The 27,705-nt window shown below is 41.5% G+C and overlaps 1 protein-coding gene across 1 annotated transcript; it reads right to left on the reverse strand.

The window, feature by feature from the left end:
* Positions 1–22: 22 nt before the first annotated feature.
* LOC308307251 (beta-1,4-galactosyltransferase 1-like) lies at positions 23–27,705 on the reverse strand (the record flags this gene model as incomplete). The annotated part of the gene is made up of 3 exons (XM_080752425.1): positions 23–742; positions 3,072–3,310; positions 27,546–27,705. The coding sequence occupies 3 exons, from the start codon at positions 27,703–27,705 to the stop codon at positions 23–25; spliced, it is 1,119 nt and encodes a 372-aa protein (XP_080608551.1).

Consider the following 27,705-nt stretch of genomic DNA (forward strand, 5'->3'; position numbering starts at 1 on the left):
GTACCAAATTTTCTCGCTTGCATCACCATTTGAACAATTCTCCCAAAATATGTTTTATGTTCCCCGCTTCAATTTGAACGCCAACGTCCACAGTGATAAACGTGTAGAGCATATCCCTCTCAACCTTTTTGATCATGACAGCGAGGGAGCTGAGCCCGTCTTCTTCCATGACCGACAAGGTTTTAGAAGGTTTAGAGAGGATTAGAAGGTTTTTGGGATTTTCCTCATTAAGCAAGTCTCTCTCATGCTTGATCATTTTGTATCTCGCGGTCACGCCGTCCGGCCGAGAGATGGTCCTGGCTTTTGCGGCGTGTCTGTTGTACATGTCGTCGTCCTCGCCGCCCCAGCCCCAGTACTCATTTGAGTAGCCATTGGCGGTCAAGTACTGCTCTATGGTCATTGACACGACTCCCCCAAACGCTGTTACAGTCTGCAACACAAAGTCGAATTTGTCAATAGACACGGCCAGGTGTCTGGGCATGTCTGCGCATCGATAGAAGTTACGGTCGTCAGTGGGGATCAGATCGACGTCGGCGAAGACAAAGCAGGTGTAATTGTAATCCTTCAGTGCCCAGAAAAATCCTGTATTCATCAGTCTGCCCTTATTGAACGTCCCATCGCCGTCCTGGTTAATGACGTACACTCCATAGTCCAGTTGTTGCCGTTGCAGAACAGGATGGAGGAAGTACAGCCACTGTACCAGGTGGTGGTGCCGATTGCGGAAAGGAATGATGATTGCCACCTAAAGGGGAGAAAGGAAAATCTCAATCGGATGCTATGTTGCCCAGCTGTGGGGAAGGATCAATTCAAAAAATGTCTTCTAAATCCTAACGATTTTCTGAAAAACGTTTCTATATCATCAAACTTTTTAATGTCAAGGACCCCTAGAATTATAATTATTTATTTGACCGTGGACCCCCATCTCAAGGTATTTATTTCCAGGGACCCCAAGAAAGAAATATTTGAGTTACTAATGTTCACTTTAAAAAAAAAAAAGCACACATTTTCAAGATTTTTCAAAAAGGCAGTCACAAACTAAGGCTGGGCGATATTAGTAAACCTTCGATATTCGATAACGTTGTTGAATACCTCGATATTGATATTACTCATATTAGTAAAAAAAGAAAAATGCATTATATAGTTTTTAATGTTTTTTTCTGCTTTAGGCCCACTGCCTGCGTAACTCAGATAATGAATAGCACAGGGGTCTTCAAAGTTTTCAGGCCAAGGACCCCTTAGTTGAGAGAGAGATGAAGCAGGGACCCCCACAACCTGTTCATAGATTCCATATAGTTTCATTGTTTGACAGCACAATCATCAGTGTATTTTGGATTCATGGCAATTTGTGTTATCAGATATTTAACCACTTGAATCGTCAATACTTAATAAACTTGACTTTTCACTCTGTACTTGGTCTGCTCTTTTTCCCCTCTACACCAAACCTCTTTGCCAAAAATAGCCGATCTACAAGCTCACAAAGGAGACCCCCTGATGTTGAAGACCCTTGGAATAGGGTAGATCTGCTTTAAAAAAATATATATATATATTTTTTTTTAAACTTGAAATGGGACATTCTGAATAACGGGTACTTTTACATTACTCAAGTACATTTTGAATTCCAGACTTTTACTTGTAACAGAGTATTTATTCAGTGCAATATTGATACTTTTACTTAAAGGAGTAGTTCACCCCAAAATGACTTTTTCTCTATTGATTACTCATGCTAAGGAGTCTAATGGAGACTTGAGTTCAATTATATATATGTTACAGCATGTTTGGGTAACTCAGGACGTTCATTGTAAGAGCGCTTGTTTCGTTCACCACACACTAATCACCACCAGATGGCGACGACAGCCCATAGACAGCCATTCACTAGTGCAGGCGCTGACGTCACTCGTTTGCGACTCCCTTTCTTTATTTACTAGCCTAGCTGGGCGGTGTTTAGCCATTAGCTTAGCCATTAGCTTAGCCATTAGCTTACTATGAGCGTTTATCTTGGGCTTGCCCAGGCCTTACGGCCTGGGCATAAATATAACGATTGCATTCACCACGGCTTCGTAACTCGCGCGGCGCTCCGCCGGCCGCGCGGCCCTGGCCCGCTCTTCGCGGCCACTCGCGCCTGCGGCGCTCGGGGGCGAAGAGCAGGACCAAGGTCCGCTGGCCTTCGCGCCGCTTGCAATGTCGTGGACAATCGATGGGCTCCGCCTGGAGGACGTTGTTGTGGGCGACCGCTTGTTCCGCCCCGTGCGGCACCGCGAGTGCTCCGTTTCTCGGCCGTCCTGTTTCTCTAACATCCGGTGACATATATATATATATATATATATATATATATATATTAGGGATGGGACTTTAACTGATTAATTAATTACAGAAACGCGATTAAAAAAATTAATGCATTTTAATCGCACTTAGTTTTTGCAACACAGAACCTTCAGTTTCGGGCATACCGATCATAGCGATGCACCAACCAAGAAGAGACAACAAACGCAAAGGGAGAAGTAGCCGATCAGAGTGCTTTGCTTGGCCCAGTGGATGCGAAATTTTGATTTCAAAAATTCACTTGTTGATACACTCTTACAACAAAATGTGTTTTACTTGAAAAAAATGCTTCTCGGGTCAAATATTAATATGCGATTAAAATGCGATTAATTGCGATTAATTAATTACAAAGCCTGTAATTAATTAGATTAATTTTTTTAATCGCATCCCAGCCCTAATACACACACACACACATATATATATATATATATATATATATATATATATATATATATTTTTTTTTTTTTTTTTTTTTTTTTTTTGTCACATTGCTAAGATAACATTTAGATTTTGGTCAATTTACCCCCATTGATTCCGGATGGGGTTACATGTATTGTTATCAAATTAATGTCTTAGGAATGCAACAAAAACTCAAACATATTATTGAACTCTCCATAGCACGAGTAATCAATAGAAAAAAGTAATTTTGGGGTGAACTACTCCTTTAAGTAAAAGTATCTTTCCACCACTGCAAACACAGAACCAGCCAACTCCCAACCATTCCATGCCTCTGTCTGTTCATTTAAACCCACCTTATGAGATGAAACACAGTCTGGTGGCTTGAACCGTCCTCCCTCCAGTCCAGTAGAGTTATATTGTGTCCTCACAGCCTCCAGCGTTAAGTTCTGGTCGAACTCCACAGAGAGCACACCCCACAGGTGAGGAGGGTAGTCGGGACAGGCTGGCAGAGCCTGCTTTTGTGCATCAGCTGGGTTTATTTTCTCGTTTTCGTTGGAAAAGCGGTTTTCCGTTCGTCCAGTTAGCCTGTCCCCTATGTCCAAGAAATTAAAATTGATGTGTCTGGAATGCAGCCACAATGCAAGTAAGATTAACAGCTGGAACACATTGAATAGTATTAGTACTACTGCCACACATTTTAACTGCATATTTATTACTTCCTCCTGAGTCTAGTGGCACACATAAATGTTCTCTATGCTACTGCTGGCTGAGGCTGTTCAGTAAAGCAAGGATGCCACCATACAGGTTTGTCACCAGTACAAGAGAGGCAACACCTACCCTTTAGGGGCAAGTCTGGGGTAAGATGAACCTGTGGGTATGTGGATCCACCATACAGGTTTGTCACCATACCGGTGTGTGGACAAGAGAAGGGCTGTTAAGTATGACATCATTTTGTAGGCAGAGGAGAATTTCTGCCCCCAGTTTCCGTGAATCTTTTTACTATTTTTACTATTTACACATTTTTCTTCTCTTTGTTGTTGAAAGGAAAGTGTTAGAAGTATACTTTAGTCGTTATTTTTGTCTCGGATCTGTTGAAATAGCGAGGGACAGAAAATGCTCTGGGGGCAGAGTTCTCCTCTGCCTACAAAATGATGTCACGGCTTAAAAGCCCCCGGGGCAAGTCCGGGGTAAGATGAACCTGTGGGTAAGTGGATCCACCCCCTGTATGCTTAATACACATGAGTTGTCATATGACCTTAAAATAAGGACACAGCCACCATTTCCACCTGCAGGGCTGTGGAGTTGACAGACACATGGGCAAAGTGCCAAGCATATTATCTGTGTACAACAATAAGGTGACATGAGACAGGAGTGCACTTTCTAGTGGCTGTATTCAACTGACGCCCGGACAAGGCGGACATCACATAACACAAACTTCCCCAATGCTGCTGGGGCATACCATTACAAGAGAGGGGGAGGGCAATACCACAATCCCTATAACGCATATTTCTACACAGAATGATTTTTTATTTAAATTGTATTTACTGTATTTATGGTATAGAGCAGTGTTTCTCAAAGTGGATTCCAGGGACCCTGTAGGTTCTCTGTAGGTACAATAGATACAGGTACGGGGCGGGCATTTGCTCGCAACTGCGTAGAGCCCCTATAGTCCAGTCATTTTAGGGTTAGACCTCAGACAAATTGCAATAGTAGCAAACTCAACTGATTTTGTATCCTCATTATGTCCTTAGTGAGGGAAAAAAAGTCCCAAGGAATCCCACCGGGGCAAAGTTTTGAAAACGACCTACCTACCTTCAATTACTATACACTACAATATAACGGAAAAAATGACTGAAAAAAAATCTGCTTTAAGTGGTATATGAGGGGTCAAACTAGGTGTTTTTAATTATTCTGAATCCATTGCAAGCATTTGTTTTGCATGAAAAACATTCCTTGGGCTAAAAACGGACCCCAAAAGACTGAAAATTGATGAAAATTGACGTTTTGAGTGGCCATTTCTGGCCCAAGGAATGTTTTTTGTGCAAAACAAATGCTTGCAATGGATTCAGAATAATTAAAAGCCCCTAGTTTGACCCCTCACATCCCACTTAAAGCAGATTTTTTTTCAGTCATTTTTTCCTTTATATTGTAGTGTATAGTAAGTGAAGGTAGATAGGTCGTTTTCAAAACTTTGCCCCGGTGGGATTCCTTGGGACTTTTTTCCCCTCAATAAGGACATATTGAGGATACAAAATCAGTTGAGTTTGCTACTATTGCAATTTGTTCCAGGTTTGGCCTAATTTTGGCCTAAAATGACTGGACTACTAGGCAGAGGGGGCCCCCTGCTGGGCTCATTATTCCCTAACCCTAACCCTAACCCTCAAAAGTTATGATTTTTTAAAGAATTGACCAACTGCTCACTGGAGTCAATAGATTTCACACAGAGACCAGCTGGCGACAGTTGATTGATTGGAATGTTAAGTGATCAGCTCTCTCTCTTGTCTCTCTATGAATTTCCTGTACATACGTGCAATATCCAAACTGTATACTCAAAGATTACACATATTAGGCTTGAAAATTAATGATGTTAAGAAAATAAATTATTTTATCTAAATTTTGAAAAATAATAATTAAAAAGAAATTGTAAAGAATGTAAATTTTAAAGTATTATTATTCACTGATATTCCCTTATTGTTAACATAATTATTGTCCTGCATCAAATATGTCCTGTATGAAAATATACATATAGGCCTACTCTATATACCTTTGATTACCTTACTTACCTTACTGTATACTCTTCTTAAATTAATCAAATAGATCCAAAACCATAATGACAACAAATAGGCTTCCTCTGCCTCTGCTCTTCATTGTCTTGTCAAGTTCATTGTCTTGTCATGCTAAATCATCACTTTTTCAGAATAGGTATTGAGTTGGAGGGTGGCATTTTTAATTTGTGCGCTTCGCGCGCGCATACTGTTTTTCGCGCATACCTATTTTTCACGCGCGCTCATGGGGGGCCTCTTTTACTATACCTTTGTGGGGAGCCCCCAGTTTATAAAAACCGCCCCTGGGTACAAGAGTTCTCTGTAGGTACAAATGTACCAAATGGACCCATTTGTACACTGTCGAGGTTAAGGGGAGACCGGGCTGACCTCATACTTCCTTCTATGTAAAAACATGCAAACTCCAGAAAGGCCCTTTCATCTCCTCGTGGTTTATTTCTATGTTCATTGATGATTAAATTATAGTCATTGGGTGGTGTTGGTAATGTTGATGATAACGAATATTGAGAGTATTGTAGTGTGCCATTTGGAGGAAGGGGTACGTGGGATTGGGAGAAGTGTGAATTTTTTTGTCTTTTCTCTTGTTGTTCTTTTTTGTTTTCTGTCTCTGTTCTTTCCATTTATTTTATTGTCTTGTTATATATATATATATATATATATATATATATATATATATATATATATATATATATATATATATATATATATATATATACTTCGGGCTGATAATTCCCCTCGGCTCCGCCTCGGGGAATTATCACCCCGTCGTGTCCATATAAGCCATAATGACCGCGCAGCAAGACCTTATCGCATACTTATTTGTGTTGTTCTTTAGAAATATATTACATTATGATGTAAGGCCTAATGATCTTTAGACTCAAGCAATAACACACACTTATCTCCCAGACTCTCTCCCCAGTCAAAGTTATCGGTTTGAATGAATGAATGTAGAATTCTATGCAGGATGTAAATCATCTCTCTCACACTTCTGCCAGTGTGCCAGTGATCACCCACCCCTGTGCCAATGTTGGCACCCGTGCCTAAGGTTGCCTACCCCTGCCATAGTACATAGTTATCACTGACAACAGGTACTGCACTAGCAGCCTATGCTTACATAATTACCAAGCTGCATGAAACTTCACTAACTTCATTCCACATAGGCCACATACGTAAATCCATCCACATGAACAACACATAACAAGCTTCTGTGTGTGGTATAAATTATAGCTACACCCTGAAGAAGAAGGCACAGCTAGTCTCGAAACCGGTCGCATCAGATGCCTTTCATTGTTTTAATAGAACTCCCTGTCATTAAAGTGTTTGAAAAACCTGTCTTGAAGGGATTATTATGATCCTTTTTTAGTTTTTACTTTGTGAGCAACTCATCACCACCTGAACTTGAGCCATCGTCACCCTGTGAACCCACAGAAGCACTCCGAAGGGGCGGCGTCTTTGTTTGTTGAATAAATTAACCCATTAAGCTCACACTCTCAAGCTTATAGATCGCCAAACTTCAAAGCAAACTTATGTAACTCAAACCTTGACATGACATTGAAAATGTATTGATGTATTTATTACCTTTGCTTATTGTAAATCACTCTGGATTAAAAGCGTCTGCCAGATGCCTAAATTGCAAATTGAAAAGGTTTGAGAACCACTGATTTAGAAGAAGGATTTAGCAGACGTTTATAGAATAGGGTCAAAATATTCGAAATGTTCAAATATTCATGTAATGCGTTCCAGGTAAGTAATTGTTTTCCAGTCCCTTTGGCCTAGGAGGGGCTTTGAGTGAATCAATATTATGATGCACGACAATGCAGTAATCCAGCACCGCGGACAGTGACGTTATAGGGAGATATCATATGTTGCATAATGTGTGATTTGAGAACTCGTAACATGCAATCCGAACGGTTGTAGGTTGGATTTTGCCATCTGTAATCTGTCATCCACACACGTGATCTGAATCAATCTGAATGTTTCTGTATATCGCTGTCTGCTTTGTTGCCTCCGCCAGGCTGAAAGGCACGGCAGAGACTATGTTTTGCACCGTCTGTCCGTCCGTCTGTCCGTCTAACTAATGTGTGAAGACATTAGTCCTTCACATTTATCTAAATATCACGCAATCATATTTTATGGTGGTTAGCTTAGATTGACATCTAAAGCTTGCAGGTGTGGTCACAAGTTCACAGTTCACATATGACATCTCTGTAGCTTGTATACCTTGAGCCTTCATATCATTCCTGTACAATGTCTTCATCACCATTCACCCCACAGCATCACCTCATTTGACACACCTCCATGATCACTCCATACCAAACAATGCACACCCACAACTAACATTCCTCACCTGGTTATTGTGCTCCAAAGAGCACTGCTCCAAGCTATAACAATCAATTTGAACTGATGTGACATCAGTAAGTCAGTAGTTAAACAAAGCTGTCATTCTTAAAAACCAGTGATGGAAAAAGTACTCACATTCTTTACTTGATTAAACTAAAAAGTATCAATACTGCAATATAGGAGTACTCCATTACAAGTAAAAGTCCGGAATTCAAAATGTACTTGAGTAAAAGTATGAAAGTGTTGGCATCAAAATGTACTTACGTACCAAAAGTAAAAGTACAAAATGTTGGAAAATAGCACATCTACAAGCTCACCACGCGTCGCGATGCGACACGTTGTGAGCTTGTAGATCGGCTATTTTCTGCTAAGAGCTTTTGTGTAGAGGTGAACAAGAGCAGACTAAGTAAAGAGTGAAATCTCAAGTTGTATAATTATTCACAGTTCAAGTGGTTAAATATCTGAAAACATAAATTGACATGAATCCAAAATAAACTGATGATTGTGTTGTCAAAAGATAAAACTATATGGAATCTATTAACAGGTTGTGGGGGGTCCCTGCTTCATCTCTCTCTCTCTCTCTCTCTCTCTCTCTCTCTCTCTCTCTCTCTCTCTCTCTCTCTCTCTCTCTCTCAACCAGGGACGTGCTGGGCCTCTGATTCAGCTCGGGAAATAGAGTTGGGAGAGGCCCTCATTGCGCGCTACTCAAAGATTTGCCATTTCAGATCATGGCAAGTGACAAGCCAGTGGGACAATTACATGAGTTATATTTCGTTGTTTTCGGGTGGAAACCATGCATGTCCAAAACCGTTTGTTTTGTGTTTATCATTTTAAAAATGATTTAAACTAGTGAAAACAGCCGATCTACAAGCACACAATGCCTCGCAAGTACATTTTATAGATGATAAATACAAAACGGTTTTGGACATACAAGGTTTCCACCCGACAACGACTATATGTTATAAATATAAGGTGCTGGGAGTGAAAATTATAATGTAGGGGTGCCTCGGATTAAAAAAATATTCATGGGGTGCCCTGAGACAAAAAAGTTTGGGAACCCCTGACACAGGGCTTAAGTGGTTAAAGTACAACAACATCTACACTCAGAATATACACAGACACAGCCTATAGATACTGTGTATAGGTCATTACATTTTTCTCAAAATGATTTTTGTTTTTACATTGTGAAATGATTTTAAAAAATGATTTAAAAAATGTTGCCAAAAAGAGAGAGAGAAAAAAAATGCTGACATTGACGTGACTCCATTCTAAATAATAGGACTTGTTATTGCATTGGGTTCCGCCCTCTGTTCAACTCAGTGAGTTGAGAATGGAAACACTGCCCTCATGTGGATTCTTTCATATCACACTGTAACACTGTTAGTGAACAAACACTCGGTGGGAAGGATTCCTGTCACAATATAGAGCCGTTTAACACTGTTACTGAACAAGCACTCTATAGCAATGATTACTGTGACAACGTGGAGCAGTTTAACCCTGTTACCTTGAGGCAGCAGCAGCAGTTAGTTGTTTCTCCAACACAGACTGGTTGGACATCTGTTGATGGGGACCTGTTTTATTTCACCAGACTCTACCTAGCTCCAGTGGGTTGGGGCGGCCGCTGCCAGAGCACGCAGTCCGGCTTGGGTGCCCTCCGAGACCTCGGTGTCTGAGTCTGGAGCTCTGTGAAAAAAAAGAAAAAAGAAAAAAAGCCAGCTGCTGAGCGGGCGTGCGTGCGTGCGTGCTTGCGTGCGTTCAGTGCAATGTGAATGCATGTGACCAATTGATAGGAAGCAGTGGTGCAGTGGTGATTCAATGTTTGGGGGGTCGCGAACGTCGCTCAACACCTACTATACAGGTCTATTGATATGCAAATAGGCTCGTTTCTTTGTTAAAACAGTTGTCGAGGTGTGAACTTGGGGGGGTGCGAGACCCTGGCTCAAAAAAGATATGGGTCGTCGGGGGCGCGCGACCCAAGACCACGGCAACACTGATAGGAAGATAGATAGATACGTAATAAACATGAACTAAAAGGAGATCCCAGTAATGTTTTTGGCTTATTTCCACAGGGAAGTCATTCATGAATGAACGAATTATTGATATAGGACTGTCATAGGTACAGTGTCATTGACAGTACAGTTCACTGGTACAAGGTCAACTAAAAGGTGATCCTAGAAAAGTCAGGGGGAAACAATTTAAAAAATAAAACAATAAAAACAGCCGATCTACAAGGCTGCATGTGGGCTTGTGGATCAGCTGTTTTGGGTAAATGTGGGTTTGTATTGATCCCTTTATCGAGTGATTGATTGAAGACTTTACGACAAGTTTCATGACAGTACAGTTCACTGGTACAAGCTCAACTAAAAGGAGCTTTATTTATTGAATGAATTATTTCCCTGTCTCCACACCAGGCCCAACTGCGCCGCCACTGACTGATAAATTGCGACCGTCGGGTCGCAGTTACTATCGAAACCTCGACCGGCTGTCTGTCTGTCCGTCACACTTTTGCCCTGCTCATATCTCTGCAACCGCTGCCCTGATCCGTGCCAAATTTGGCACATGCACACAGTCCTTGCCTGCCAAACTACGATTCTCACATGGCCCTCCTCTTCTAGCGCCACCATGAGGCCAAAACTCATTCTGGACACTGCTCCTACAAATCTTGCCCTAAAATCACACAAATCGGTACACACTTGCTCTACGCTCATGTCATCAACATGGATCTGTCCCATGTAGCGCCACCTTCAGGCCGATTTTTTTTAAACCCATTTTTGGACACTATTCCTACAGATTTTGCCCTAAAATCACGCAAATCGCTACGCAGTCAGTATATATTAGGGAGTCTTACTGGTTTAATTATTTATTTCCCGACTATGTTTCCGAGACTGATTATTTATTTATTTATTTCCCGACTATGTTTCCGAGACTGATTATTTATTTATTTATTTATTTCCTGACTGTTTCCGAGACTGATTATTTATGTAATTAATTATTTATTTATTTCCGCCCCTGGACTCCGCCCCCCCCCCAGGCGTCTGCCTATCGATCGGCTGGGCTTTAAAGAGCCATAACTCCGGTTTGCAGCGTGCTACCGTCTCCAAACTCGCTTTCTGGCTTCTCGTGTTACTGGTATTAAATACCACATACAAGCTCACGGAAGCTCCATCCAACTTCTGCGCAATGCATTATGGGATGTTGGAAAGTTGTGGATACTAGCAACAGAGTATTTAAATAAATAAATAAATAAATAAATATATAATGAATGAACGAACACATGAATAAATAAATAAATAAACAAAGAAAGTGTGTGTGTGTGTGTGTGTGTGTGCATGCATGCATGCATGCGTGCGTGCGTGCGTAATTACTGCCTCCTCGTTAAGAACCCCACACATTTAGGCAAATTCTTTCTTTCTTTCTTTCTTCCTTCCTTCCTTCCTTCCTGTAAATGAGGCCGCATGACAAGCGTTCTCGTCACCGCGCTGACGGGGTAATTACACGCAAATACAAGGGGTGGAGTCGAACTTAACGAGTGGGCGTGGTTTCAACTACAAGCTCACAACGCGTCGCATCAAGACGCGTTGTGAGCTTGTAGATCTGCTATTAACGAGTGGGCGTGGTTTCAACAAGAGGGAGGACTCTGACTTAACGAGTGGGCCTAACGTAATGAGTTTTGTGGGCGTCGCACGCATTAATTATGTAAATTAAGCCGACTTATGCAAATGGGGGGGCGGGGCATGGTTTGGAAATGCGTGTGGGCGTGGTGCGTGCGTGCGTGTGCGCCTCAATTAATTAATTAATTAATTAACTGCCTCCTCGTTAAGAACCCCGTAAATTTAGGCAAATTCATTTCCTTCCTTTCTTTCTTTCTTTCTTTCTTTCTTTCTTTCTTTCTTTCTTTCTTTCTTTCTTCCTTCCTTCTAAATAAATACATAATTAAATAGCGGGGGTCCCCGAGGGTGTCATCGCGTGCGGGGCGGCGAGCCTGATTATTATGTAAATGAGGCTGCATTAATTATGTAAATGAGGTCGGGGTGTGGTCTGCATTAATTATGTAAATGAGGCTGTTAAGTGGCGTTTCCCAGTGCGTAAAAAATGTAGACGACCGTATGTAAATGAAGGGGAGGAGCTTAGTCGACGTATGCAAATTGGGGGCGGGGCATGGTTTGGAAATGCGTTTGGGTATGGTTCGCATACATTATGCTCGCATACATTATGCTAATGAGGGCGTTAAGGTGGGTTTCCCAGCGCGTAAAAAATGCAGACGACCGTATGTAAATGAAGGGGAGGAGCTTAGTCGACGTATGAAAATTGGGGGCGGTGCATGGTTTGGAAATGTGTGTGGGTGTGGTTCGCATAAATTATGCTAATGAGGCTGTTAAGTGGCGTTTCCCAGCGCGTAAAATATGCAGACGACCGTATGTAAATGAAGGGGAGGAGCTTAGGCGACGTATGCAAATTGGGGGCGGGGCATGGTTTGGAAATGCGTGTGGGCGTGGTGCGTGCGTGCGTGTGCGCCTCAATTAATTAATTAATTAATTAACTGCCTCCTCGTTAAGAACCCCGTAAATTTAGGCAAATTCATTTCCTTCCATCTTTTCTTTCTTTCTTTCTTTCTTTCTTTCTTTCTTTCTTTCTTTCTTTCTTTCTTTCTTTCTTTCTTCCTTCCTTCTAAATAAATACATAATTAAATAGCGGGGGTCCCCGAGGGTGTCATCGCGTGCGGGGCGGCGAGCCTGATTATTATGTAAATGAGGCTGCATTAATTATGTAAATGAGGTCGGGGTGTGGTCTGCATTAATTATGTAAATGAGGCTGTTAAGTGGCGTTTCCCAGTGCGTAAAAAATGTAGACGACCGTATGTAAATGAAGGGGAGGAGCTTAGTCGACGTATGCAAATTGGGGGCGGGGCATGGTTTGGAAATGCGTTTGGGTATGGTTCGCATACATTATGCTCGCATACATTATGCTAATGAGGGCGTTAAGGTGGGTTTCCCAGCGCGTAAAAAATGCAGACGACCGTATGTAAATGAAGGGGAGGAGCTTAGTCGACGTATGAAAATTGGGGGCGGTGCATGGTTTGGAAATGTGTGTGGGTGTGGTTCGCATAAATTATGCTAATGAGGCTGTTAAGTGGCGTTTCCCAGCGCGTAAAATATGCAGACGACCGTATGTAAATGAAGGGGAGGAGCTTAGGCGACGTATGCAAATTGGGGGCGGGGCATGGTTTGGAAATGCGTGTGGGCGTGGTTTGCAGACATTATGCTCGCATACATTATGCTAATGAGGGCGTTAAGGTGGGTTTCCCAGCGTGTAAAAAATGCAGACGACCGTATGTAAATGAAGGAGCTTAGTCGACGTATGCAAATTGGGGGCGGGGCATGGTTTGGAAATGCGTTTGGGTATGGTTCGCATACATTATGCTCGCATACATTATGCTAATGAGGGCGTTAAGGTGGGTTTCCCAGCGCGTAAAAAATGCAGACGACCGTTTGTAAATGAAGGGGAGGAGCTTAGTCGACGTATGAAAATTGGGGGCGGTGCATGGTTTGGAAATGTGTGTGGTTCGCATAAATTATGCTAATGAGGCTGTTAAGTGGCGTTTCCCAGCGCGTAAAATATGCAGACGACCGTATGTAAATGAAGGGGAGGAGCCTAGGCGACGTATGCAAATTGGGGGCGGGGCATGGTTTGGAAATGCGTGTGGGCGTGGTTTGCAGACATTATGCTCGCATACATTATGCTAATGAGGGCGTTAAGGTGGGTTTCCCAGCGCGTAAAAAATGCAGACGACCGTATGTAAATGAAGGGGAGGAGCTTAGTCGACGTATGCAAATTGGGGGCGGGGCATGGTTTGGAAATGCGTTTGGGTATGGTTCGCATACATTATGCTCGCATACATTATGCTAATGAGGGCGTTAAGGTGGGTTTCCCAGCGCGTAAAAAATGCAGACGACCGTATGTAAATGAAGGGGAGGAGCTTAGTCGACGTATGAAAATTGGGGCTGGTGCATGGTTTGGAAATGCGTGTGGGCGTGTTGCGCATACATTATGCTTGCATACATTATGCTAATGAGGGCGTTAAGGTGGGTTTCCCAGGGCTTAAAAAATACAGATGACCGTAGTGAGCATTCGTTCCACGAACGCATTCATTCAATGAATGAATGAATAAATAAATAAAGTGCACGTGCACACACGTGTGTGCGTGCTTGCGTGTGTGCGTGCGTGCGTGCGTGCGTGCGTGCGTGCGAGCGAACGCACGTGCACGCACGCACGCACGCACGCACGCACGCACGCACACTTTATTATTTATTCATTCATTCACGCACACACACACACGCATGCACACTTTATTTTTTAATTAATTCATGAATACAGCCTGCGATATGCGTGAAATCTTGCAAGCACATTCCCACTAGGTCAAGGAACAGATGCCTCCCTTCTCACATTGGCCTGTTATAGCGCCACCAGCGGGTCAACTTTTGCATAACACATTTTTGGAACAAAATGCCTCAAATCATGCATGCAGCTAATTTCAGTAACGTCAAAGAGAGCACTGCCTGCGATCTTGACATTTTGTACTTTTATAGACATTGTTTTCTGGCTTGAAGCGAGCCCACAATTGTTTCGAAGGAACAATATTTTCTAGTTTCCATATGATATGCACATGTATGTATGTCCAAAAAAAAAAAATGATTTAAACTAGTCAAAACAGCCGATCTACAAGCACACAACGCCTCGCACTGTAGATCTGCTGTTTTCACTACTTTTTGTGCAAACAGTAAAATTTTTACAGTTTCATTTTTTCCTAATGGCCCGGCCTGGACCGACCGATAATGAACCGGCCGTTCGGGAGTTGTCCCGCTTTTCCCAATGGCCAGCACGTCCCTGCTCTCAACTAAGGGGTCCTTGACCTGAAAACGTTGAAGACCCCTGTTTTAACCCATTAAGACCTGTAATTATTTTATACTTTAGCCATTGAAAAAAAGCAGATATACAAGCTCACAGCGGGCCAGCGAGTGCCACGCTTGTAGATCTGCTATTTTTTTTTTTTTAAATCATGAAAATATTAGCAAATCTTTGAATGTATATTTTTCAAAGCAAACTTCTGTAACTCAAATCTCTGCCTCTGGGGGCTCCCTGGAACAACATGTTTGACATGTTTATTCATGATCACATGAAGAGAAGTACAAGAATGCCTCGTACAAAGGACATAAACAATGCCAGTGCAGTCAGTTGATTAGGGAAACAGCCAAGTGCATGTAGGACACAACAATTACATACAATACTGATAACATAGGCCTACATGTCAAACACAGCAGACACTTTCACAAAAACATAATTTCATGCTTTTACACTGATTAGTGCAAAATATTTCCCTAAAGCCCTGCATGACAATAATAAGTTGACGTTTTTTTTTACGTTTCTTAGTTTGTCATAACATATTTAAATTTGACATGTCATAAACGTAGAGGTCCCCCTAAACATTGGTCTTCTGAATATTTCCAGCGCCTCAGAAAAGGTGTAGCCCCAACGGTTTAAAGCCATGTTGGAAGTTGTGGTCATTTTTAAAAGGGTGTGGTCATTCTGGGGTATTTTGTCCCGGATAGAGAATTTTCTCACAGTTTACAGTTTAGCAGACGCTTTGAATCCAAAGCGACTTTACAACAAGCAGGTAATGCATCACTATAATAAGCAAGATAATATGTCAGTACATTAACAACAATGCAACAAATGCATAGGAATATCAATCTAGAAAAAAACAATAACATAGGTAGACCATGCACCCAATCAGTAAAAAAAAAGAAAAACTTTTCTAAAACCTAAAAATGCTCCCTAGATTCATGTGTGGTCACCGAAGGAAGGGGAGTGTTAAGCCGGCATCATAGTCGCCTGGGCGGTGGAAGGCTTTACACCGCGGTGTAGTCTTTTCGAGTCTTTTTGAGTCATGAAACTACAACGTTACATCATTCCTCGCGGTGGAGAGCTTTACATAATAATAATATAATATGGCCCCCACGCCTTCGGGACTGTTTATCACAGTACATTTTGCACATACGTGAAATTTGTTCTCTGCATTTTACCCATCCTATAACAACTAGGAGCAGTGAGCAGCCATATACGGCGCTCGGGGAGCAATTATGGGTTAAGGTCTTGCTCAGGGACGCATTGACACATTGCTGCCTGACCGGGAATCGAACCGGGGACAACCAGGGGAACTGGTTCCCCAGGCAGGCTCCCTAACCACTCAGCTATGGTCACCCGTGAGTCCCAACACATCTCTCTGTTTTTACTATCAGACAGACAGGCTCTACACCCCGTTCACTGATTGGTCGATCTAGACCAGTCAGTCACGGTGTACAGGACTCCACCGTGAATGACTATGATGTCCTGCACTTATTTTCTGATTTGAGGTGGAAAGCTTTCCACCTCAAATTTGCGGTGGATAGCTCTCCACCGTACACTCTGATACGGGCTTTACAGTAGTGCTTAGTTGGAGTTAGGGAGTGAGTCTGTAGACGCATTTCTGGTCCACGTTACACTGATAAGAACTAGATGCGTGCGCAGGTCGGTACCAAAATTAGCCAATGAAACCAGCGCTCCCCAAAACAACAGGTTTGGGGATTGGTGGGAATTGATTACATGATACAGTCACCTGTGCATTTAGTCTCAATGTTTGTAAACAAGAAACGGGTCTGTAGTTCTAATTCAGGGAGTTGGAAAGGGGGGGATACATTTTGGCTGGTTGAAGACCAGTCGTGCCGCGGCATTTTGGATCAGTTGGAGAGGCTTAAGTGCACATGCTGGGAGGCCAGTGAGGAGTTCTTGCATTGTTCCTTGGGGTCATATTAGTCAAGAGCAGTTGAGATATTCTCTCCTAAATGAAGTGCATAGGCCTACATATCTTAGCCAGGTCCTAGACTACTATCTGACAATGCTTTTCAATGGGAAAGGAGTGTACAATGGATCTACAAGCTCACAATGGCTTTAACCTTAGCCTACAGTTGGCGGACCCCCTGTGGTATAACTCTGAGGACTCCCTGGGGGTCTGGGACACCCTATTGAAGACCCCTGGGTTATTAGTATAAGTAACTAATACTAGTGATTCTCAAATGTTTTATTTGCAAGGACCCTTAACTCAGAGTTACAGTCATGTTGTGGTCATACAGGGTTAGCTCTTTATGTGTTTGTGGTAAACAAGAGATCTGCTCATTTTGTTTGTCCGTGGCAACATTTTTATTTTGGCAAACATGACCACCACAAGCCAGCCTGGCGATGACCCCTGGCATCGGCCTTCTCTGGGCTCAGCATGCAGGCCTATAGGCCATCTCCTGTTGTCAACATGCCCGGCTCCACACCTGCTCATCCCAAGCATTTTCATGTTTGAACTAATTGCAGAAGGCAAGCGCAGCCTTGGATTTGCACTTTTTTTTCCCCACAGACATTGCTTTAATTTCATAGTTTTTTTCTCTCTCTCTCTTTTTCTGGTGAGGTAGGTACGGGTGATGTAACTTGAGGCAATGTTAAGAGTCGATCTTCATATGTGTTCAACAAAAAGTGTGGTAGAATTTGTCTGCTGGCTTTTTTAACTTAATTATAATGAGGGCGTCAGGGAAAAAAGTTAAGGCAAGTGGTAGTAATAACAGCCACTTTGGAAGGCTCTGAGCTCTGCAAACTCTTTGCCTACTCTTGACCTAAAAAGGCTGCTTTGAAGTAATCTGAGTTCCCAGAGGTCTTTTTTTTTCGCCACTAGGGGGCGTACATTATACCCTAGGTTTGGTGTGTGAAGTTTGCATGTTCTCCCCGTGTCCCCTAGGGTAGGTACCCTCTCAAAAAAACATGCAGTAATGGCCTCGAACTGGCAGTCACTATCAACCAGATTTTACCAGTGCTAGATGTCGGCTTACATATCAGGGAGAAAAAAGTGATCATGGACTTGAAAAGGTTGATTACCCCTTTGCTGGACCAATCTGCTGTCTCCCCTTTACAATTCAAGATTGCACTACGGATGATACTTTTGCACTTAAACGTATGATAGGGCTCTATGAAGTATAATAGCTTTCTGTATGAAGGAGCAAGTCCATTAAGTATTTTCCATTGAAAATGTCTGGAGGTCAATTTGTCACCGCAGGCTAAAATCCTGGCACGTTCCTGTGTCACAGAAATGGACCTTCATTAACTATTTATAAAGCTGAGATGTCTTATAATGTGTCTGTAGAATGTGTCCCCACTACGATTTTGTTATACTAATATATATTTTATTAAATTCTTAGTTGCTCTGAGTACACATAATATCAATCACCATTACATCCTTATTGATTAAAAAAGGGAATACTTACAGAATAATTATTGTACTAGTGTGTTATCTGTAAGGAAAGTTTAATTCCTTTTTAGAAGCAGTTTTGCTAGTTTAGATTCTTTTTTTTTTTTCTTTTTTTCCCGTGTGTGTTAACTAGTGTATCAATTGTAGTGGACATATGACAATGTACAACAGCAACAACAATAATACAAAAATAATATTAAAAAAATATATAGCCTATATTTGTATTCAAATATATAGAAAATCACAGGCCTATATTTGAATTATGCAAATGGTGCTTGGTTCTGAGGAGTAGCTGATAGGAGAAGTGCGGAATCAGAGCTGAATTTACTTTTAATTGTTGGCTCAGAGAAATTAATTTTCAGCCTTGTGGCTATGTGTTGCTGATAGCAACATGAAAGAGATGCACTGATATGTAGGTATAATGGGATACTTTATTATTCATGGCTGTCATTTGGGGTCATCAGTGTTACTCAAGGAACTTCTTTTGGTCTTGATTTAATTCAAGAAATGTCCCCTCAGTTCTTATACTATATGCCAGGGGTCTTCAACAGGGGGTCCGGGACCCCTAGGGGGTCCTCAGAGTTGCTACAGGGGGTCCTCCAAATCTTTGAGTGATAGAAACTTTTTTTCTTCTTTTTTACATTAACCACTTGAACCCTAATGTCCATATTCTGAGAACTTTAGCCAAAAATAGCAGATCTACAAGCTCACAACGCCTCGCAGCGCGAGCCGTTGTGAGCTTGTAGATCGGCTATTTTTGGCAAAGAGGTTTGGTGTAGAGGGGGAAAAGAGCAGACTAAGTACAGAGTGAAAGGTCAAGTTTATTAAGTAATGACGGTTCAAGTGGTTAAATATCTGAAAACACGAATTGACATGAATCCAAAATACACAGACGATTGTGCTGTCAAACGATGAAACTACTATATATTGAATCTATGAAAAGGTTGTGGTGGTCCCTGCTTCATCTCTCTCTCAGCTAAGGGGTCCTTGGCCTGAAAACGTTGAAGACCCCTGCTATATATGCTCCTATACACTTTTGTTTGTTAAAACAAAATGGAATGGAGTCTCCTCATTTCACCAACCTCTCCCTCCAACCCCATGGGGTTATTGGGCCCGTGGTGTGTCCTGTGTATTCCATGGTGGTATCAGGGACGTGCTGGCCATTGGGAAAAGCGGACAACTCCCGAACGGCCGGTTCATTCCCGACCGGTCCAGGCCGGCCATTAGGAAAAAATGTAAAATAAAATGTCGGCCTTCGTTCCATTTTGGGGGTTGGGCGGCCAACAAAGTAAATCGTCACTGTCGGGCAGAAACCTTGTATCTCCAAGTTTCAAATGTGTACATTTTTTCGCAAAGCAAAGCCCTGCTTCATCATACAAGGCTGTCGCACCAAAGTAGTGAAAACAGCAGATCTACAAGCACACAACGCCTCACGATGCGAGGCGTTGTGTGCTTGTAGATCTGCTGTTTTCACTCATTTAATTCATTTTTTAATTGATAAATACAAAACACACGGTTTTGGACATACAAGGTTTACACCCGACAACGACAAAATATAACTCATGTAATTGGCCCACTGGCTTGTCACTTGTCATGATCTGAAATGCCAAATCTTTAAGTAGCAGCAGCGCTATGGAGAGAGATCTCTCTCTATAGCGCGCAATGAGGGCCTCTCCAACTCTTTTTCCCGGCTGAATCAGGGGCCCAGCACGTCCCTGGGTGGTATACACATCTCTTGATGCTGGACTTGGCTTGCTGTGAAACGGCTCACTCTGTCTGTGTGAATTTATGACACAGTACGACAATGGGACCTAAACTATGCAAGCAATGCAAGTTCTTCTCGTTTCTGGTCTATTGCAGCGTCTCGCGCCAACATTTTCACAATAACTCTGATGAGCATCCCGGGCTTTTGTGAAGGTACTTCATCATCACAGGTGGTTACAAACAACCATGTTATGATCATTTCTAAAAAAAGGATGAGAGGACTGTTAGTGGGACTGTGAGTTGTTTTGTTTTGTGAAATGGGCAACAGCTGCTTCATTGGGTAGGATGTAGGGGTGTATAGTAACTGTATCGAAATATCATTTTTAACTTAAAAAATCGAAGTATATCGGAATGAAAACAGCTAAAATCGAATCGAATCGTTTTATTTTGTATCGTATCGAATCGGCAGTGCAAAGAATCGATTGTATCGATACTACCTACTTGTGCATTGCATTTAGCATTTTTAAGAAGAAAAAATTTAAAGGAGTGGTTTAATTACTTTTCCTTTCCATATAGCTACTCTGGTCTATCGATAAATGTGTGTAATCTCTGGGTTCATGTCAAGGTGCAGGTTTGTCAATATACAATGACCATGTATTTGGCGGATAATCACTGTGTTTACTTATTTATAACCATAATAGTACATGTTTCCCTTAAAAACCTGCACTATCCACACCTTTCACACATATTTAATTTCTTTGCTAAATAGTTACTATATCGATTTTAAATCTTTGAATCGAATCGTATCGTATCGCCATGAATTAACCAATATCGTCCATGTATCGTATCGTCAACCATGTATCGTGATATGTATCGAATCGCTATTAAAATGTATCGTTACACCCCTAGTAGGATGGGATGGACAATTTGTCTTTAGCAGGGGACGGCCTTGTTGTCAGTGGCGTCAGTTCAGCAAAAGCTAAGGTATGGCAACATGACTGGTGTCTTGCACATGTGCGAAAGCACGCCTTAGCAACAGGCATGATGATCATTACTATCAGTGTAGTATTATTTTTTACCGTAGGCATAAGTAAACACCTGACTGCCACACTTGAAAATAAAAAATGCTAATTAACAAAAATCACACACAGACATTCGTGAATTTATTTGAAGTACATTTATTCTCTTTCCCCTGGAGCCAAGGCAATCTCTTTCCCCTGGCGCCATGGCAGCTGCCATACCCAATTGACGCAGCTGCTTGTTGTATCAAATTCTGGCCACAGTGCATGCGCTATTGTTGGGTTTCAGTGTGCCTTTCTCTGTCACAACACGAGTCACGACATCTTTCTAACATCTGCCTTTACCGGCGGTATGGGTGAAAGAGACAGCTCTGTCCAACAACAAGCGAACGATCACAACTCTTCCCTGTTCTCTGGGATCTAAGTCACATTGTGCTCACTGTAGGTATTGTGGGATTAGTGGGAGCTTTACTTTGTGCATTGCATTTGCAACCTGATGTGGGCTATAAACTTCACAGATGATGCGAGAGGGGTTCACATGTATTTTCCCTTGTTTAGTTCAGCCATTGTCATTTTTCTACGCCTTTTCACATGATCACACGCACGCACACACGCACGCACGCACGCACAAACACACACACACACACACACACACGCACACGCACACACACGCACACGCACACGCACACGCACACACACACACACACACAGAAGAATTAACAACACAACAAATGTATCTAATAGGTACAGTTTTGGTTTGCTTTTAGCCAGCACTTAACCTTTGTATCCTTTGTATAACACAATATAACACAATTAATCAATCTTTCTTCTTGCCAATCCACTTAATATTGTATCCCCTGAGAGAGAGGGGAGGCAAGAGTGGGGGGAGTAAGATAAATATATCACATAATGACGCATTAGTCTAGTTGCTTGCTACAAACACAGCTAGAACTGCAAGATGTACTTGTTTATGCCTCTACTTCTCACACTGTGTATGGCTTGCCAAAATGTTGAAACAACTTTTAACTTTTCGCAGTTGATTCTTATGTAATTCTTTTTTTTTTTTAAAGATGTGTTTATTAACAAATATCAATCAATATACAAATACCATCAAAAATGTATCACTCTTTTTTTCTTTTTTTGAACAAGACAGTAAAAAAAGTAAAAGACAAGATAAAGACAGAAAAGATAACAAAAAAATACAGAAAAAAACCCAACCCTCCCGAACCCACCCCCCACCCCTTTCCCCGAATGGCCCACCACTACACTCTTACTCTATATCAAGACATTATACTTTTCCACAGAACCCATTGACAGAACTCTCAGATCGTCTGAAAACACTGAAGTCAACCTGTAGGGGATATAGTGGGCAGACAGTCCAAATAATCCTGCCAAATCTTTTGAAATAATTCAGGTTTTCTTCTGACATTGTACAGAATTTTTTCTGGTGTGCAATAAGAAGAAAGCTCATTTATCCAGTGTCTCTGTGAGGGTGCGTTCTCCGACTTCCAATTAACTAGAATAATTTTCTTTGCAGTAATTCTTGACGTAGAATCCATTTCTCCGTCACATACCTGTGCAAAAGTTAGAGTCTGTAGAACCAATCGTGTGCTGTGAGACTCCAGACATGCTTACTCGGTTACTCGTTATGTGATGATGTCTATGACGTCTGACATCATACATACAATCCTTTTTATGCTCATATATGGAGATCCCTGTCTGTAGAACCAGCCACAGGGTTAGACTGAAATGTTTATAAGTTAGACTGACATGTATACATATTGGCATTCACAGATATGGGATTAATATTGATGACATCAGGGATCTCCATACCGATATATAGTCATAAAAGGGATTTTATTAGTGGGGTTCCCCTGACATCACAGTGATGTCAGAGCATAACAACATCAACAACTAGAAAAATATTGTTCCTTCGAAACAATTGTGGGCTCGCTTCAAGCCAGAAAACAATGGCTATAAAAGCACAAAATGTCAAGATCGCAGGCGGTGCTCTCTTTGACGTTACTGGCGTCAAAGATTGGTCCATCTTGTTCCAAAAATGTGTTGTGCAAAAGTTGACCCGCTGGTGGCGCTATAACAGGCCAATGTGAGAAGGTTGGTATCTGTTCCTTGACCTATTGGGAATGTGCTTGCAAGATTTCACGCACATCCCAGGCTGTGTTCATGATTTGAGGTGTTTTTGGCTTTGGACACTTTATCGCTGCTTGCAGCTATATGTATTATTATAATTTTATATTTTTTTTGTGTGCACTTCATAGGCATGTTAGATAAAGGTCCTTAGATTGCGTGTAGAATGTTTCATGCAAATTGCAAAAAAAATCCTAGAATAAAAACGGGTTTAAGCGTTTTACAAACTGCTCAAAATTATATAGCGCCCCCCTTTGGCCATTTGGGGTAAGATTGGTTTCAGTGATATTTGAACTAACCCTCTACACTATTTTGTCATGAAAATGTGACTTTGCATGTATGTTTTAGAGGCAGAAGAATAATTTGCATAAAAATGCAATATTGTTTGAATTATTTAAAAAAGCATGTTTCAATGTTAAAGAAATCCGATCTGACAGATCTTTAGATATCGGTCCAAAGTTCACGTAAAAAAAGTTTTGTGCACGTGACGCGAAAATTCCAGAATAAAAGCGGGTTTAAGCGTTTTACAAACTGCTCAAATTGGCGGAAAATCGAAGGGCGGAGCTTACTTAACAACGACACAGATGTCTTCCGCTTGAGTCAAAGCACGCGTGTAACAAGTTGCATGTCTTCAAACGAAACGAGTCATGACTTATGCCCGTTTGAAGTTTGAATTTTCAGACGCTTCGTATAGCGCCCCCCTTTGGCCGATTGGAATAAAATTGGTTTCAGTGATACTTTGACTAACCCTCCACATCTTTGCCAAATGCCATGAACGTGTAACTTTGCATGTATGATTTAGAGGCCGAAGAATAATTTGCATAAAACCGCAATATTGATTGAATTATTAAAAAATTATATTTCACTTTAAAAGAAATCCGACCAGACAGTTTGACCGTATTGGTCCAAAGTTCATGTGAAAAAAGTTTTGTGCACTTGACGCGAAAATCCCAGGAGGAGATAGATTTTTACTGTTTTTCATATAATTCCGAATTGTGGGAGACCTAAAGGTCAGAGGTCAAAAGTTAGAGGGTAAAAGTTGTTCGGCATGAGGAGACGCATAAGTGTATACAGGTTTCATGGCTGTATGTATAACACAGCATGAGCTATACCTGTTCAAAGATCGCACTTTCGAAGGCTTCCTACAGCGCCACCATTTGGCCGATTGCTATAGAAAATAATAGCACACTTCGCCACTGTAAACTGAACACATTGATGTTTTTATTTTCATTTTCTCACTAAGTATGTAGGAGTAGAACGGAACCGAAGATCCCGTCTACAGTATACTAGATAAATAAACTAGAAAATGTGCAATTTGGGAAATTGCGAGTGTGGTTGCCCGCCCCGCCACCCCCTATGGGTCGAAGTGGAAATGCTTTTGGGGATTTGTTGCATATCCCACCCGCAACTTGTGGTTAAAAGTTGGTGTTGACTGGATGTTTCGTTTGTGATTTATGGCTACTTCTTACAAAACGGGCTCCTCCCGCTAACTTTGGAACCCTGTTACGGAAGAACGGTATGGACTATCGAAATATCGTTTGAATATGTTTATCGCATGAGTCCATAGATCATGTGTACCGATTTTTGTGACATTTGGAGAAAATATGTAGGAAAAGGAGCAAAAAGTGTGTTTTGAAGAAAATTCAAAATGGCGGAAAATCTATCCTGACGCAAATGGGCGTGGCCTATATGAGGAGATGCGTCATGACCCAAGGAATCCAGGAAAAAAGGAATTTTAATTTTCCGACCTACGGTTCAAGAGTTACAGACCGAAACGTAAAGTGGGCTGTTATAGCGCCACCATGAGGCTGACTGACAATATTATTTTTTATTTATTCCTTGAACTGATTATGCATCTCCTCTCCAAGTGTTGAAACTGTAGCCCCTATGGTTTGCAAGAAAAAAAAAAATTGAACGTGAGTTTTTGCTATTCCCATTATAAGTCAATGGGTTTGGCCTGAAACGGTTACGTTTTGCGCATTTGTGGCGCCCCCTAAGGGTCGAAGTGGAAATGCTTTTAGGGATTTGTTGAATATCCCACCCGCGACTTGTGGTTAAAATTTTGTGTTGACTGGATGTTTCGTTTCTGATTTATGGCTACTTCTTACAAAACGGTCTCCTCCCGCTAACTTCAGAAGCGTGTTCCGGACGAACGGTATGGACTATCGAAATATCGCTTGGTTATGTTTATCGCGTGGGTTCAGAGATCTTGTGTACCGTTTTTTGTGACGTTTGGAGAAAATATGTGGGAAAAGGAGCAAAAAGTGTGTTTTGAAGAAAATTCAAAATGGCGGAAAATCTATCCTGACGCAAATGGGCGTGGCCTATATGCGGAGATACGTCATGACCCAAGGAATCCAGGGAAAAAATAATTTTAATTTTCCGACCTACGGTTCAAGAGTTATAGGGCAAAACGTAAAGTGGGGTGTTATAGCGCCACCATGTGGCCGAATGATGTAATTATTTTTTAATTAATTCTTAAAATTATTATGAATCTCCTCTCCAAGTTTTGAAACTTTAGACCCTATGGTTTAAGAGAGAGAAAATAATTGAATGTGAGTTTTTGCTATTCCCATTATAAGTCAATGGGGGAAATTAATTCACTAATAAATTCATATCAATTAAACGATACAACCTTTCTCTTAGAAAAATGATAGCACACGATTCCCGATGAAGCCGGTCGATTTGACATATGGCGCGAGTGTGTGGCGCAAAAACTGTGGGCGGTGAAACGCGCCGAAAAAAAGTTTATCCCCCAAAGAATAATAATAATAAATAAAGTTTCCCTAGAACTATAGTGTGTTGCCCTGTTAGGGCAACCACACTAATAAATAATGACAATATCTAAAGTGTGCTCGCCAGTTACTGGCGAGCCCACAATAAAAGATCAAACCCTGGGAACCATACATATCGAGGGGTTAACCATACATATCTATATATTCACTGCCATTCTGCATTCAGAAATTGTTCCAAATTAAAGAAACCAAATATGAGCTGAGGGCCAAATGCATGTTCAAAATGGAGACTCCTAGAACAAATATTAAGAAGAGATGTACATCATTTAGAGCACGAGAAATATGGAATAATTGCCATAATGACCTTAAAATGTGTAGTTCTATTCACCAGTTCAAGAAAAACTTTAGAGGTAATGTAGTAAATATGTATAGAACTGATCAGTAAATGATGAAATATTATATCAATGTGAGAAATGCAAATTGTAAAATATTTTCTTTGTTTTTGTGTTGTTTTGTTTTGACGTTACAACGACTTTGTTTATGATTTAAGAATTATAGAAAGGACAAAAAGGGTAGGCGCTATAAGCTTCGGCTTCTGCCTAGTCCTTTTCGGTTGAATTATTGTTTATTTATTTTATGTTGTTACTGTTTTTATAATGATTTTAACCTTGAACCGAAATAAAAACCAAACCAAACCATTCATTCATATTGAGACGTTACAGAGATAAGCACTGAGATGTGACGGTTCTCATACTTAACTGGGACCTACGGTCGCAATAAGAATCAACTGAGAAAAGTTAGACACACCCTGTAATCAGGTTTTTATAGCTTTTGCCCTGTCTGTGAGTGAATAAAGTCAGTATTTAACACACCAATGAATGTTCCCGTTCACAAAATGATCCTACACTTTGAGTGCTTGTTTCGTGTGCAAGTGAGTTTTTATCAAATGTGACATCCATCTTTTTTCCATTGCTTATTACCAAACATTAAGAGAAACGTCTGGCAATTGAATGCCTTGCTCTGACAAAGCCCTCCTGCTGTGTTTCTAGTCCTGTGGATCGTCCGTGCATGTTGTGGATGCTCGGCAGTGCTTTCCACTCCTGCGTCTTTCTAGCCGGGGAGCCACTGGGCCAAAATGAGAGAGGACCTGTGATGTCATGACATACTCCAAATTTTTGTTTGTCCTATTAATTTGATCAATAAGGTACACAGAATGAGAGGCCTGCTCTGCCGGAAATCCTGCGAAAAAAAGTTTCCCATTGACTTCACTATACTGGGAAAAAAACACACCAAAAAAAGTAGCATGTGAGGGGTCAAACTAAGGGTTCTTCATGATTCTGAATCCATTGCAAGCATTTGTTTTGCATGAAAAAATTCCTTGGGCTAGATTTCAGCCTCTCAAACCTGTGAAAAGTGATGAGTCATCACTTTTCACCGTTATTTTGGTCCGTTTTCTAGCCCAAGGAATGTTTTTCATGCAAAACAAATGCTTGCAATGGATTCAGAATCATCAAGAATCCCTAGTTTGACCCCTCACATGCTACTTAAAGCATATTTATTTTGGTGTGTTTCTTTCCTTTATATTGAAGTCGATGGAGTGAATATACAAATGGCCATAACTTTTTTTCGCAGGATTTCCGGCAGAGCAGGCCTCTCATTCTGTGGACCTTGATGACCAAATTAATAGAAAAAACAAAAATTAAAAGTATGTCATGACATCACAGGTAACATCCTATTCTTTGAGCTTTTGGGCCTGTGGCTCCCCGGCTACCAGTACATCCACGTAGGTGTGAGATGCCCTTGCCGTTCAGTGAACAGGTGTTGGCGCCCACGGCACAGTTTGCATGCTGGCCGCCCCCAGTGTCTTTGGCAGAGACCAGCAAGCCTCGTGTTCCCCCGATGTTCTCTCTCACCCTGGGTAGCCCTCCCTCCCGCAT

The sequence above is a fragment of the Nannobrachium achirus genome (assembly GCF_963921795.1).
Source record: "Nannobrachium achirus genome assembly, chromosome: 21".
Lineage (NCBI taxonomy): Eukaryota > Metazoa > Chordata > Actinopteri > Myctophiformes > Myctophidae > Nannobrachium > Nannobrachium achirus.